This window comes from Euleptes europaea, chromosome 6, assembly GCF_029931775.1.
Source record: "Euleptes europaea isolate rEulEur1 chromosome 6, rEulEur1.hap1, whole genome shotgun sequence".
NCBI lineage: Eukaryota > Metazoa > Chordata > Lepidosauria > Squamata > Sphaerodactylidae > Euleptes > Euleptes europaea.
The window spans coordinates 2,347,008-2,361,160 of NC_079317.1; the positions used below are offsets into that span (position 1 = coordinate 2,347,008).

The 14,153-nt window shown below is 46.5% G+C and overlaps 1 protein-coding gene across 1 annotated transcript in view; it reads right to left on the reverse strand.

The window, feature by feature from the left end:
• The window catches only part of MDGA2 (MAM domain containing glycosylphosphatidylinositol anchor 2), a 438,982-nt gene that overhangs the window by 177,355 nt on the left and 247,474 nt on the right, over positions 1 to 14,153 (reverse strand). Inside the window, exon 6 of the mRNA XM_056851084.1 lies at positions 6,431 to 6,700. Coding sequence (XP_056707062.1) covers positions 6,431 to 6,700 — 270 coding nt within the window. The remainder of the gene's footprint in view (positions 1 to 6,430; positions 6,701 to 14,153) is intronic.

Below are 14,153 nucleotides of genomic sequence, written 5' to 3' on the forward strand. Positions count from 1 at the left end.
TCTCTGGGGCTTCGGGGATGCAGCTGAGTTTACTCAAGTTCAGCGGCGTTTTCATTTCCCTCTCCCGGCTCCTCATCGTTTGAGGAATTCATTAGACTGTACAGCTTGGAAAAAAAATCAAGAGAGAATTTTAATTATATTTTGTTCAGTCTCCTGAGGCTCCTAGGCTTGAGTTGCTATGAATAAATATGCAGAAGGGCTAGATTATTATGCCATGACTCATGAAATCTGTATCCAAGGAGAAGTGGGGTTTAATTTTTGCTGTCTCTTGTAGAATCTTGGATGTTGCTTCTTCCCTTGGCTCCGGCGAAAAAATGGATTCCTCTCCCTTGTAAATCACAGAATCATAGAGCTGGAAGGTACCGCCAGGGTCATCTAGTCTAACCCCCTGCACAATGCTGAAATTCACAACTACCTCCCTCCCCAACACACAACCAGTGACCCCTGCTCCATGCCCAGAAGATGGGGGGAAAACCCTCCCGGATTCCTGGCCAATCTGGCTTGGAGGAAAATTGCTTCCTGACCCCTAAGGGAAATCGATCGGCATGTGGCCCTGGGCATGTAAGAAAGGGCCATGAGAGTCAAGCACTGGCTCAACCCTTCCTGCCCTCCCTTTCATGATCTGCCTAAGTTCACAGATCCTGAGAACACATCAAGATGTACAAGTGGTTTTCCACCAATCCGGCTTTTCACATTAGCCAAATGCACAATTGCGCCTTCAGATTTCAGTTTCCGTTCCATTGCAAATGCTATTAGTCCATTTGGGTTTTGGACGGCCCTCTTTGCATTGCCAACGTCTACAATTACTCATTGCCATCCCAAAACTCTTACACATATATGTTGGCCCTAACACCTTCCCTAGATCACAGATATCTACCCTTGCTACCCAAATGGTTCCAGCAGTGCCCTATTGCTATTCTTACGTTCAGCCACTCTGCATTACAGGTCTGTATGAGAACTACACGGTTTGTTCAGTTGACCCTCCCACAGCCAATCTGATGAAATCACAAATTCTAGCATGTCTGCCCACAAGCAACCCTAACTTACGGGTGGACTGTAAGTTAAATATGAGCAGCCAGTGTGATGCAGCAACCCAAAAAAAAAGGCTAATGCGATCTTGGGGTGCATCAACAGAGGCATAACATCCAAATCGCAAGATGTCATAGTTCCTCTGTACACTGCATTGGTCAGGTCGCACCTGGAGTATTGGGTGCAGTTCTGGAGGCCCCACTTCAAGGAGGATGTGGACAGAATGGAGCGGGTGTAGAGGAGAGCGACGAGGGTGATCAGGGGCCTGGAGACCAAGCCCTGCGAGGAAAGGCTGAGGAATTTGGGAATGTTTAGTCTGGAGAAGAGGAGATTGAGGGAGGACAGGATTGCTCTCTTTAAGTATTTGAAGGGCTGTCTCTTAGAGGAGGGCAGGGAGCTGTCCTGTTGGCAGCAGAGGAGAGGACTCACAACAATGGGTTTAAATTGTAGGAGGAAAAGTACCGGCTGGATATGGGGGGGGGGGGGAATTGTACAGTACAAGTTGTTCGAAAGTGGAATCAGCTCCCTAGGGAGGTGGTGAGCTCCCCCTCTCTGGCAGTCCTTAAGAAGAGCCTCCTTCACTGAATGCACTCTGTCGCCATAATTCAAAGCCCCCCCCCCCAGCTCGACAGCAAAGCCAAACACCATGACACATCCTTCAAGTAAAACCACGGGAGGGCTCAGAAACAGGGCAGAAGAGCAGCGGCTGCAAAGAGGTTCACCAGCACTTTCTCGTTCGGTCATTTAGCTATCTACAGCTCAAGGTCTCTTCCCTGTTTTATCTCTACAACAAGCCCACTGCATGGCACAGTGGGCATTTGAAGGCCAGGCTGCCCAAAACCAGTTGACCACAATGCCCCTTCAACCTTGCCATGTTGTCTGTTCAAAATGGCTTCCTGGAGCCAGTGTGGTGCAGTGGTTAGGAGTGGTGGACTCTAATCTGGAGAACCGGGTTCGATTCCCCACTCCTCCATATGAGTGGCAGGCTCTAATCTGGAAAACGGGGTTGGTTTTCCCACTCCTCCACATGAAGCCAGCTGGGTGACCTTCGGCCTGTCACAGTTCTCTCCAAACTCTCTCAGCCCCACCTACCTCACAAAGTGCCTGTTGTGGGAAGGGGAAGGGGAAGAGACCGTAAACAGGTAGAAAAAAATGACATCTAAAAACCAACTCTTCTTCTTCCTCCGGGTGCTTTTCTCTCTGTGGTGGAAACGGTAAGAGGACTCCCATGTCTTCATTTCATTAATGCAGAGGGGAGGAAGAATAATGGACCTGCCCCTCATCTGAAGCATTAATGAGGCTTACTCTTGAGTAAGCAGCCCTAGGCACAAGAAGAGCTGGAGTGGGCTGAAGCATCACTATTCTCAGAAGTTCAGGTGCCGGAATCGGACCCCCCACTCTTTCATCCTCCCAGTGCCTCAGACCACAAAATTATTCACCAGCTATTTGAAGGGTTTCGATTACATTTTTTTCTACACAGCCAGAGTAAGGCTGATAATGATAAAACTTTTTGGAGGCTATTAATTCACAGGGTGGCTGTAAGTTGGAAGCTGTTCAATGGCACATAATGCATACAGTGTACATTTTTAGCCACTCCGTATCAAGAGGATTCTCTTTCCTGCCCTCCTCCTTTTTTGTAAGGAACGCTCTCGGGATCGTTCCCCCATAAGCAGACCGCTGGACAATCACCGGCTATTTCCTCTGAGGCCAGAACCCCATCTTCTGCCAAGGTCAGCAATCACAGCAGGGAATATACACTTGCAAAATGCAGATGTCCTTGAAAGACCCAGAGAAACCTCATCAGGGCAGCGAACCAAGCTGCCGGCTCTCTCCGCCTTCCTCCCCTGCGACCTCTCTGCAAGATATAGACTCTAACTCATCATCCGGAGGAAAAGCATCATATGCCGGGTAATAAAGTGCAAAGAGAGGTTACGGCCCTCATAAAATAATCGCGTCAGGCTCCTCCGACACAGCAAAGCCCTCCCAGGGTATGATTAATCTCCAGTTATTATTAAAAGTCCCCACCACGAAGGAGTTTGTGTTCCAGTGTTATGGGCATATTGGATTACAGAAAATCAGTTTCAGATGAACGGCTCGGTTGGGGTAGATTAATCAACTTCGCCGGCGCTAAGCAACCAACAAGGAATCCTTCTGCAAACCAGCCAGCCGCGCCAAGGAGGTTATCCCAGGTTCCCGCTTACAGTAGCAGCTGTCCAGGATCCGAGGGTATTGAATCAAGGCATGGTGTTTTGGGGGGGAAATCCCTCTTGAAGGCCATCATTCCCATGGTAATTGGGGCCCAGGCTTCACCTACTGAACTAGAGAAGTCTACAAATGTGGTTCACCTTTGCAGGAATCCCTGGATCATAGAATCATAGACTTGGAAGGAACCACCAGGGTCATGTAGTCCAACCCCCTGTACGATGCAGGAAATTCACAACTACCTCTCCTCCACCACCCCCAGTGACCCCCTACTCCATGCCCAGAAGATGGGGGGAAACCCCTCCAGGATCTCTGGCCAATGTGGCCTAGAGGAAAATTACTTCCTGACCACAGTGGAACAGGCTTCCTCGGGAGATAGTGAGTTCTCCTTCTTTGGAGGTTTTTAAGCAGAGGCTAGATGGCCAGCTGACAGAAGGCCAAAAGAACATCAGAAAGGCCATGCTGGATCAGACCAAGGCCCACCAAGTCCAGCAGTCTGTTCTCACAGTGGCCAACCAGGTTCCACTAGGAAGCCGCAAAAAGACAACTGTATCAGCATTATCCTGCCTGTGTTCTGCAGCACCGAATATAATAGGCATGCTCCTCTGATCCTGGAGATAATAGATATGTCATCTAGCCTCTGCTTTAAAATCTCCAAAGAAGGAGAGCCCACCACCTCCCGAGGAAGCCTGTTCTACTGAGGAACCACTCTGTCAGAAAGTTCTTCCTAATGTCTAGACAGAAACTCTTCAGATTTAATTTCAGCCCTTTGGTTCTGGTTTGACCTTATGGAGCAACAGAAAACCACTCGGCACCACCCTCTATAAGACAGCCCTTCAAGTACTTGAAGATGGTTATCAGATCCCCTCTCAGTCTCCCCCTCTCCTCTCCTAGAGACAGAGATGGCTGAACAGCTGTGATAGACAAGCGCTTGTGTGGGAAGGGGGTGCTAAAGAGGACTCTTCACTGCCACTGAGCGATCTCTCACCCCGGTCCTGCTGCTTCTCTCTGGCTGTGTGCAAACCGAGGCTGCAGGAGTGGCATCCCTGGCCCTCTGTGCATCCACCCCAGCGGCAGGTCCATTGGACAAAGGCCTGATTTTTGTCCATCGAACAAAAACAAAAACAATTCAGAACATGGCCTGATGAGTATGCTACAGCACAAACTCTGACTCCAGATTTTCACACACTAGTTACAGAGCAAGAGGCGTCAAAATAAAAGAACGATAAACAAAAGAATATACTGTAAGAGTGTTATCCCTTTAAGCATGTTTGTATTTTACATAACAAATAATATCATGATTTGGCTTTGCCTGGGTCTTCTATAAAGTTTGTATCTCCAGTGCCTGGCACTGCATTTTATGGTGCACATGGTCCAGCCCGACCACGTGACATTGATGTCATATCTGGCCCTCGTATGTGGCCCTAGCCTCTCATACCCCAGCTACCCTGGCACACATGGACTAGTGTGCAGGACTGAGGAACCATGCAGAGAGCAAACTATGTAGTGAGCCAAGGGATGGAAGAGACCCAAACGCTGCCCTGGACCAAGCTGCAAAGTGCTAGCAGAATCCTACAGATGGCAAGAAGTGCTGGGGACTCAGGAACGGAAGTGGCCTGAACTCCATCTTGGATGTAGCTGCACAATACTGGAGGAGAAGACTGTCTCCGAACCCGCTTGCAACCTCCCTGAGCCATGGGACAGCTGCTCCCTTCCGGACAATGAACAGGACATTGTAACGTTTGCATGACTATCAACGTGGCCGCTCTATCAAGATCAGCCTGAAGACCAAAGCCAGAGACAACAACGCTCCCATTCACTCCCTGAATTCCTTTTCTGGGACAGCCAGGCTAATCCCATCTTCTAATTCATCCTCTTCCCCTCACACCCACAGACACCTGATAGCCACCTAATATCAATAAATGCCCAGTACTATGGCAGCCCTTATATGAAACATACTCATCAGATCTTAATTATCTGGTCTTTTAGAGGAAAGAGACTTAAGTCGACAAATTAAAAACCATAATGTTTAGAATTGAATATAGATAGAAGAAATATTTAGAGTATGCCAAGTACAATAGTATAATGACTAATAGAGGATGTGATAGAGAACTTATTATACTATGTATTATGTTTCCCATCCCCCCTCGTCTTCCCCTCCCTTCCTTTCTTCCTCCCTTGGTCCAAGACTGCGGTCATAGACCTAATAATAAATTATTATAATAGGAAAAAAATAGAAAATAGAACTTAAAAAGATAATGTCTTCTTGGGGCAGATGTAGGATGCATGTATGTAATGTTCTAAAACACTAGGACACAGATATTAAATGCTATTATTATTTTCCCCTCCTTTTCCCTAATTTTCTTTCTGTGCCCTTATAAGAAAAATAAAATAATTATAAAAAAAACGCCCAGTACTTGCCAATAATCAAGCCCCTATTATTATCTGTATTGCTTAGTTCCTGTCTTTCCTCACTTTAATGTTTCAATACTTGAGAAGAAATCTTAGCTTTGTGCACCTAGGACCATCTGTCCTGTGAGTAACCCTGCCTCAAGGCAGAATTTTAGTATAAATATAGCTACCCTCACAGTGGCAATTGTGTAGGCGTCTTACTAGATCCAAGCATTTGCCCCATGCTGCTAGTGCGGTCTTCCTCTCTGCTGATCACTCCTCGCTTCTCTCTGGACCTCTGATGGTAGCTATAACTTCCAATTGCCCTTTCCCTATTAGGAATTGGTGTGTGTGTGTGTGTGTATTTGAATGGTTGCATTCTCGTTTTACGGTTTAAATTGCTTCCTGCTAGTTTATTCCTCTCGATTTGTTCATCCCTCGTATACAAAGGTCAAAGACTCCACTTTAATTCAAGCCTCTCGTTTGAGCTCTAACTTCAGTCTCCAATAAGCTAATTTCGCCATCTAAATATTTGGAGACCCCCAGCATACCAACATGTAACAAATGAATTCGACACCCCTGACCTAGAGTACTGGGTGCCTTGTGGTGACCATGGGCTCCCAATACACGCCTTTGTTGGGAAAGATACCAGCAAAGCTCACATCAAACAACCACTGTGTCTACTGGGTGCATCACAGGTCTCCTAGTCCACACGGACATATCTGAAAAGGGCTGGAACAATCCAATCTTGGTCCCAAACAGAGGATGAACCGGACAGGAAGGAAGGTATCTGACCACTCTTTCTTACCTCGGACGATGATGTTGGTGGACTTTTTCGCCGGATTCCCTACATTGTTGTTAGCAATGCAGCTGTAGGTGCCGGCGTCATCAAACGTGATGGTGGGGATGGTCAACGTCCCACCCTTCAGGACCGCCTTTTCGGGCAAGGCACCAATGGACCTCACCCAGGTTAGCGTCGGAAGGGGCTCCCCACCGGTTGTGACGCATACCAGAGTGATGGCTTCCCCAGGGTTCACCACGATTGGGTCATCCACCAAGAGCTTGATTGAAGGAGAGGCTGCAAGAACAACAGCGAGGGGGCAAATCAGCTAGGAGTTCTGACAAGAAGATGGAGGCAACGGCACAAGGCAAGACAATTCCTGTACATGAAAGACAAGGCAATTTGGGAGGGAGGTCATTTGGAAGTGGTTCCTCTGCAAAAAATGTAGAGAAATCACTGTGAGAGGCTAGCAGGGACAAGAAGAAGAAGAAGAAGAGGAGGAGGAGGAGGAGGAGGAGGAGGAGGAAGAGGAAGAGGAAGAAGAGTTGGTTTTTATATGCCAACTTTCTCTACCACTTAAGGGAGACTCAAACCAGCTTACAGTCACCTTCCCCTCCCCTCCCCACAACAGACACCCTGTGAGGTAAGTGGGGCTGAGAGAGCTCTAATAAAGCTGTGACTTGCCCAAGGTAAGACAAGTGGTATACCTCAAGAGGCTGTGACGCACCTTTCTTGTCCCATTTCTCACAAAAGAAAAAAAAAAGTGTGCATGAAGGTACCTGTTCGGAGAAAGCATCAAGGAAAGACCTTACGGAGAGAGGGGACAGGGAGAAGCTTTTCTCCCTCTCTCATAATACTAGAACGTGGGGTTATCTGCTGAAGCTGGAGGGTGAGAGATTCCAAAGAGGTTCAGTGTCGCCATCAGCGCACTGACATTGTTTCCAGGAGGGACATCATCATGTCGCCCCCACTATGAGAGATGCTCTGGAATGGTAAAATCAGCTTCTACCATGGAGTTTGGACCAAATACCAGAGCGTCTCCCTTGTCATCAGTGATGGGATGATGTCACTTCTGGGAAAGATGTCAATGTCCTGATGCCAACTAGGCCTAAGGCATCGATTTGTGGCTGGAAAGACACACACACACACCCCAGTTTCCAGGGGGTACCTGGCAACCCTAGTCTGGGAGCGGAAGAGGGGATTCTGTGGGCAGTCTGACTTCTCTCCCTGCCACTCTTGGATGGGATGAGCTGCAACACCCAGAATCCCTTCCTCTATTTGCTTATTTATTTATTTAAACCCTTTTTTTTTAAAGCTGCCTTTCTTAACTACGGAGATCACGGCTGCTTAAAACATAGATAAATCCATTAAAATAAAATACATTAACAAATGAACAAACACAACCCCCCCAAATTTTAAATCACAAATCAGAACTGCTAGTAAGTAAACTTAACCAAATGTTGTCCTAAATAAAACCATCTTCAACTGCCTCCTCAAGATCAAAAGCGTCTATATCGTTTACAATGCAATCCTAAACACGGTTAAGCCTTTCTAAGCCCATTGATTTTGACAGACTTACAAAGGTTTCACTCTGTTTAGGACTACTGCACTGTCGAGGATCAAAGAATAAGTCTGCGTCTTAACTGTGTGCCAAAATCTGTCAATGTTCAGCCACTGACTGGATAAAAGTGTCTCGTTTTAAAGCTTTTAAAAAAATATCCGGTGTCTTTTAAAGCTTCCAGTAATCACCGGCACCTTCAGTGGCGAGTCCCAGCTGAGACTCATCTGCAGAGAGGCATACCCGTAGGCCGGCCGAAGGCCAATTTCTGCCTTCAATCGAGACTTCATTATGGATGTGACTTGAAAGATATTTTCTTGGAGGGAGGGCCATTTGGAAAGCAGCCACCTTTGCAAGAGAGGGCTTTCAAAAAGAAAACCTGGAAACCACTTAAAATTCTTGGCACTCCCAGGCTCGCAGGACGGAGCAGGTAAGCAGGCGATTAAAAGAGGAAGCCACGAGGCTACGGCCCTCCGCGATTCTGGCTGCCGCTCACACTCGGCCTCTTCACCCATCGAAAGGCCACCAGCCAAGAAGAGGTGATTATTTAATGGTAACATTCGGAGAAACCCAAACTGTCTGGGGAGGAGGGTGAACGATAGGGTGTAGCAGGCAGGGGCCCCGCCACCTTTCTCAGTGCTGCTACTTATTTTATTTTATTAGATTTGTACCCAGCCCTTGTTGGCGTATGTTAGAAAGCGTTGCAGCTCTACAGGCGAGTAAGCACAGAAGACTCAGCACGTAGTACAAAAGTGCTCTTTTATTCACAGTGACAGAATGCTCCGCTTGGTCATCAACTCTCCACAACCCACAACCCAATACATATATAACACACCTATATACATATCTGGCATAGTCTCTCAGCCAATCACCTGTTGGCTGCCTTGTCTCCAGGACTATCTAGCTCAGTCCAGTACAAGCCAGTTTTTCTGCTCAGTCATTGAGCTGTCATGTGACACCACCAATCACCTGGCTGTCACATAGATCTTTTACATCTGCTTGCCATCTGCTTGCCATGTGCAGTCTCATATTCCAACACTCCTCCTAGACTGACATTGCAAGCCCCAATTTGCTTCTAAATAGTTCAAACTTTTCAGTAGACAAACATTTGGTGAAAACGTCAGCAATATTTACATTTGAAGCACAATGTTTCAGAACCATTAAACCATTGTTTACCGCTTCCCTGACATTCTGGTATCTTATTGTGATGTGTTTACTTCTTGTTCTTATACCTTGATATCCAGCCAATTGCTGTGCTGCAGTATTATCACAGTAAACACTTACAGGCATTTCATATTCAAGATTTAGGTCTTTAGCCAGTTGACACAGCCATTCCAGCTGAATCTCACTGTCGCTTAATGCAGAATATTCTGCCTCACATGTGCTGGTAGCTACATGAGTCTGTTTTAAAGACTTCCACATAACCAGTGCCCCATGTAGAAATAACACGTACCCAGTGGTAGACTTTCCTTCTTCTCTTTCCCCCCAACTGGAGTCACTATACACTGTGATTGTTTCCTCTGCATCAGCCTTTAAACACAACCTGGCTGAAGCTGAGCCTTTTAAGTATCGCAGCACCCTTTTTGCTGCATTCCAGTCTTTCATGTATGGACATGCACATTTCTGGCAAAGCAAATGTACTGCCATACAAATGTCTGGTCTTGTCCAACATGACAGATATAACAATGAACCCACCAACGATTGGTATTGATTTTTATCATGGAATACCTTATCATCCACCTCTTTCACATACCCTGTTGTCATGGGAGTCTCAGTGCTTTTGGCCTCTGTCATTTTAAATTTTTCTAGGAGCTGTTCAATCTTTTTCTCCTGGCACAATTCAAAATATCCTTCTGGGTTCCTGGTAATTTCTACCCCCAGATAATTTTGAATGTCACCAAGATGCTTCATTTTAAACAGTTTTCCAGTTGCCTCCTTAAACCAGTTTAGTTGTTCTTTTGTATGACACAACAAACAAAGATCATCAACATATAAAAATACAACACAGTCAGAGCCCTTTACACATTTGGTAAACATACAAGGATCAGCAACACCTTGCTTAAACCCAAGATTTTCCAATGCTTCACTAATGCATTGGGACCATGCACGTGCACTCTGCTTTAATCCATACAGAGCCTTATGCAATTTTAATACTTCTTGTTTACCCTTGCATTCAAACCCAGGGATCTGCTCCATATATATTTCTTCACTTATTGTTGCATTCAGATATGCAGTGGTGAAATCAAAATGGTGCACTAACATGTTATCTCTGACAGCTTTACACAATGCAGCTCTTATAGTATCAGCCTTCACAGTGGGAGCAAATAATTCATCAAAGTCTTGCCCTTCAACTTGGGAATAACCCTTAGCCACAAGCCTGGCCTTACGGAGTATCTTCCCTTCTGGACACTGTTTGACTTTGTAAAGCCATCTGCACCCTATGGCTTTTCTTTGAGCTGGCAGTTTTGTTACAGAGAATACCTTATTCTCTTTCAGGGAATCAAACTCAGTTTGCATGGCTTCTAGCCAGGCCTCCTTTTCCCTGCTTTCCAAAGCCATTACCTCCTGAAAGCTCTTTGGTTCTTTGACTTGTACATGATTTACATCAGTGGTCTCAAAACCATACCTCTCCGGGGGAATTCCTTTAGTGCTCCTGCTTGACACCCTAGGAATCTGTCTCCCCTCTTCAGCCCTTGGCGATGAAGCCCTTTGAGGAGACCCCTCCTGCTTCACCCCATCTGCATCCTGTGAGAGATCTGTCAATGGTAGCTCAATTTCTTTTGGCTCCTCCTGTCCATGAATTCTGGCCCAGTTATTACCCTCACAAAAATTCGCAGCTCTGCTGTAGCTGAGAGAATTATGCTCATCAGTAAACCTGTATGATTTCATGCCAGACTGATACCCAAGGAAGGTTAGTTTTTTAGCTCTCGCTCCTCCTTTCCTTCTCTTGGATATTGGCACATCAACCCAGGCTTTTGTACCAAACACTCTGAGGTAACCTAAGCTAGGATCCCTCTGGTACAAAACCCTATAAGGTATGTCTTGTATGGACCTGGTCCAGATCCTGTTGGAAACATAGGCGGCGGCCTTTATTGCTTCTGCCCAGTATGTCATTGGCAACCCTGCATCCTGCAACATGGAATACATTTTTGTTTGTAGCATTCCCCCATGTCGTTCAGCAACACCATTTTCTGCTGGCACCGCCACGTTGGCAACTCTGTGCCTCACACCTTGCACCTGTAACCACTTCTTAAACTCATTTGACATGAATTCTCCCCCAAAATCTGTTTGGAGAGAATCCAAGGTACATTTAAGTTGTTTCTGCACTCTTTTGGCCCAATACTTAAATGTTTCAAACACCTGTGACTTCTTTTTCAAAGGATACACCCATGAGAATCTGGTGCAATCATCCACCAGAATCAACGCGTAATGGTTACCTGAGTGACTCTCCCTGTAGGGGCCTATTACATCTGCATGCACTACCTCTAATGCAGTGTCTGAGAGTCTCTCACTATGCTTAGCCACTGGGTAAGCCTTAGATTTGGAACTTTTGCATACCTCACAATCCAGGTAGTTCCCACACTCTTTAATTTTTTCCTTCCCCAGTAAGGCTAGCGTTTTCTTTATGGTCTCATAATTTGCATGAGCCAACCTTCTATGTAGCAGATGTATGCAATTGTCATGGGGGCTCTTATTAGTTATCATCTTTGCCTCCACATGCCTATTTTCTACCACATACACATTATTACACATTTTCCCTGTAAGAAGCACTTTCCCACCTTTGGATATCTTACAAGCCTTGTCTGTAAATGTTACAGTATATCCAGCCCTGTCAAGGGCACTTACACTTAGCAAATTATTCTCTAGTTCAGGGACACATAGCACCTTTTTAAATGTATAGTTCAAAGCTGGGAACCACACACTCCCCTCACGTGTCACCTCAGAATTCCTTCCATCAGCGAGGCTTACGTGCGGCAAACTTGAGTCCCGTGTGTCTTTTAAAAGTTCCTGATGCCGGCAAATGGTCTGTGACGCACCAGAGTCTAAAATCCAGACACCGGCTGTGTCACTGTGCTCAGTCAGCACCAATGATGCCTTCTGACCGCTCACAAACTCACGTGACGACTGGTCCCTTCGGCTTTTCTTCCTTGCTTCTGGGCAGTCACGCTTTAAGTGATTTGTAGCCTTGCAGATGTAGCAACGTCTGACCCTCAGAGCCACGTGCTGCTGTAAATCACCCGGCTTTCTCTGCTCCGCATTCCTTTCTCCGCCGGCAAACCTCCGCGTCTCCTGGCTTGGCAGGTTTCCCTCCGGCTTGGCAGGCTTCTCAGGATTTGTTGCAAGCAACCTTTTCTCATGTTCCAAAATTCTTCCAATAACATACTGTAAAGTTAGTTTATCAATTTCAACCGACTCCAGAGCTGTAATTAGCATGTTATACTGCTCAGACAGAGAGCTCAGGAGTATATAAACTTTATCATCCTCCGGTAGAGTCTTCCCCCTCTGCTCCAGCATTTGGAAACATTCAGTCAGTTCATTTATATGGTTTCTCACAGGAACTGACGGCAAAAGAAAAGTTCTGTACAAACGTCTCGTTATGGCTATCAATGAGCCAGCTGTTTTTTGGACGTAGACCTGTGATAATGAGTTCCAGGCTGCTTTCGCTTTCAAAGCTCCCGTCACATGGACAAGCTGGTCGTCAGCCACGCTCAGCACTATGCTTGCCAGTGCCTTCTCATCTTTCACCACGTCCTGCGGCGTCTCAGGATCCGGTGGGTTGGAGACATAAATCCACAGTGCCTCTCTTTTAAGGTAGTGTTGCATTCGTAACGCCCACACATTGTAGTTGGTAGAAGTGAGCTTCTCCACAAGCAAGGACATTGCAGCTTGAGCCATAATTTCTCCCGCTCCCTGCTGCTCCTGCTCCGTGTCGCTCTCCTCCTCCGCCTCAGACGCACTGCTGCTGACAGACCTGCTGGGCACCTCCTCTGCTCCGTCTGACTCAACCTCAGACATCCACTCGCCTTCTGCTCACTACAGCCCTTGTTCCACAGATAGTACCTCTGCTCAGAACCTCCAGGATGTAGCGCAGTTGAGCTGTTCTGGGCCCATAGCCCTGTTGGCGTATGTTAGAAAGCGTTGCAGCTCTACAGGCGAGTAAGCACAGAAGACTCAGCACGTAGTACAAAAGTGCTCTTTTATTCACAGTGACAGAATGCTCCGCTTGGTCATCAACTCTCCACAACCCACAACCCAATACATATATAACACACCTATATACATATCTGGCATAGTCTCTCAGCCAATCACCTGTTGGCTGCCTTGTCTCCAGGACTATCTAGCTCAGTCCAGTACAAGCCAGTTTTTCTGCTCAGTCATTGAGCTGTCATGTGACACCACCAATCACCTGGCTGTCACATAGATCTTTTACATCTGCTTGCCATCTGCTTGCCATGTGCAGTCTCATATTCCAACAGCCCTTTCCCAGTTACTCAGGCTCAGGGGGGCTACCAACAAGGTTTCCTCGGGAGACGGTAAGCTCTCCTTCCCTGGAGGTTTTTAAGAAGAGGCTAGATGGCCATCTGGCTGACCTCATAGGACTCTTGTTATAGATACGGTAGAAGACAGAGCCAAGATGCAGGATGATCTTGACAGGCTGGAAAAGTGGGCTAGAACTAATAAAATGCACTTCAACAAAGACAAATGTAAAGTTCCGCATTTAGGTAGGAAAAATCAAATGCATAATTATAGGATGGGGGAGACTTGTTTGAGCAGTAGTTTGTGTGAAAAGGAGCTTGGGGTCTTAGTAGACCAAACACTGAACATGAGTCAGCAGTGTGATGCGGTAACTAAAAAGGCAAATGTAGTCTTGGGCTGCATCAACAGAAGTATAGTGTCCAGATCGCGCAAAGTGATGGTATCGCTTTACTCTGCTGTGGTTAGACCTCAGAGTACTGTGTTCAGTTTTGGGCACCACAATTTAAGAAAGATGTAGACAATCTGGAACGTGTCCAGAGGAGGGCAACAAAGATGGCGAGGGGTCTGGAGACCAAGTCCTATGAGGAAAGGTTGAAGGAGCTGGGTATGTTTAGCCTGAAGAGGAGAAGACTGAGAGGGGACGTGATAACCATGTTCAAGTACTTGAAGGGCTGTCATATAGAGGAGGGTGCCGAGTTGTTTTCTGTTGCTCAA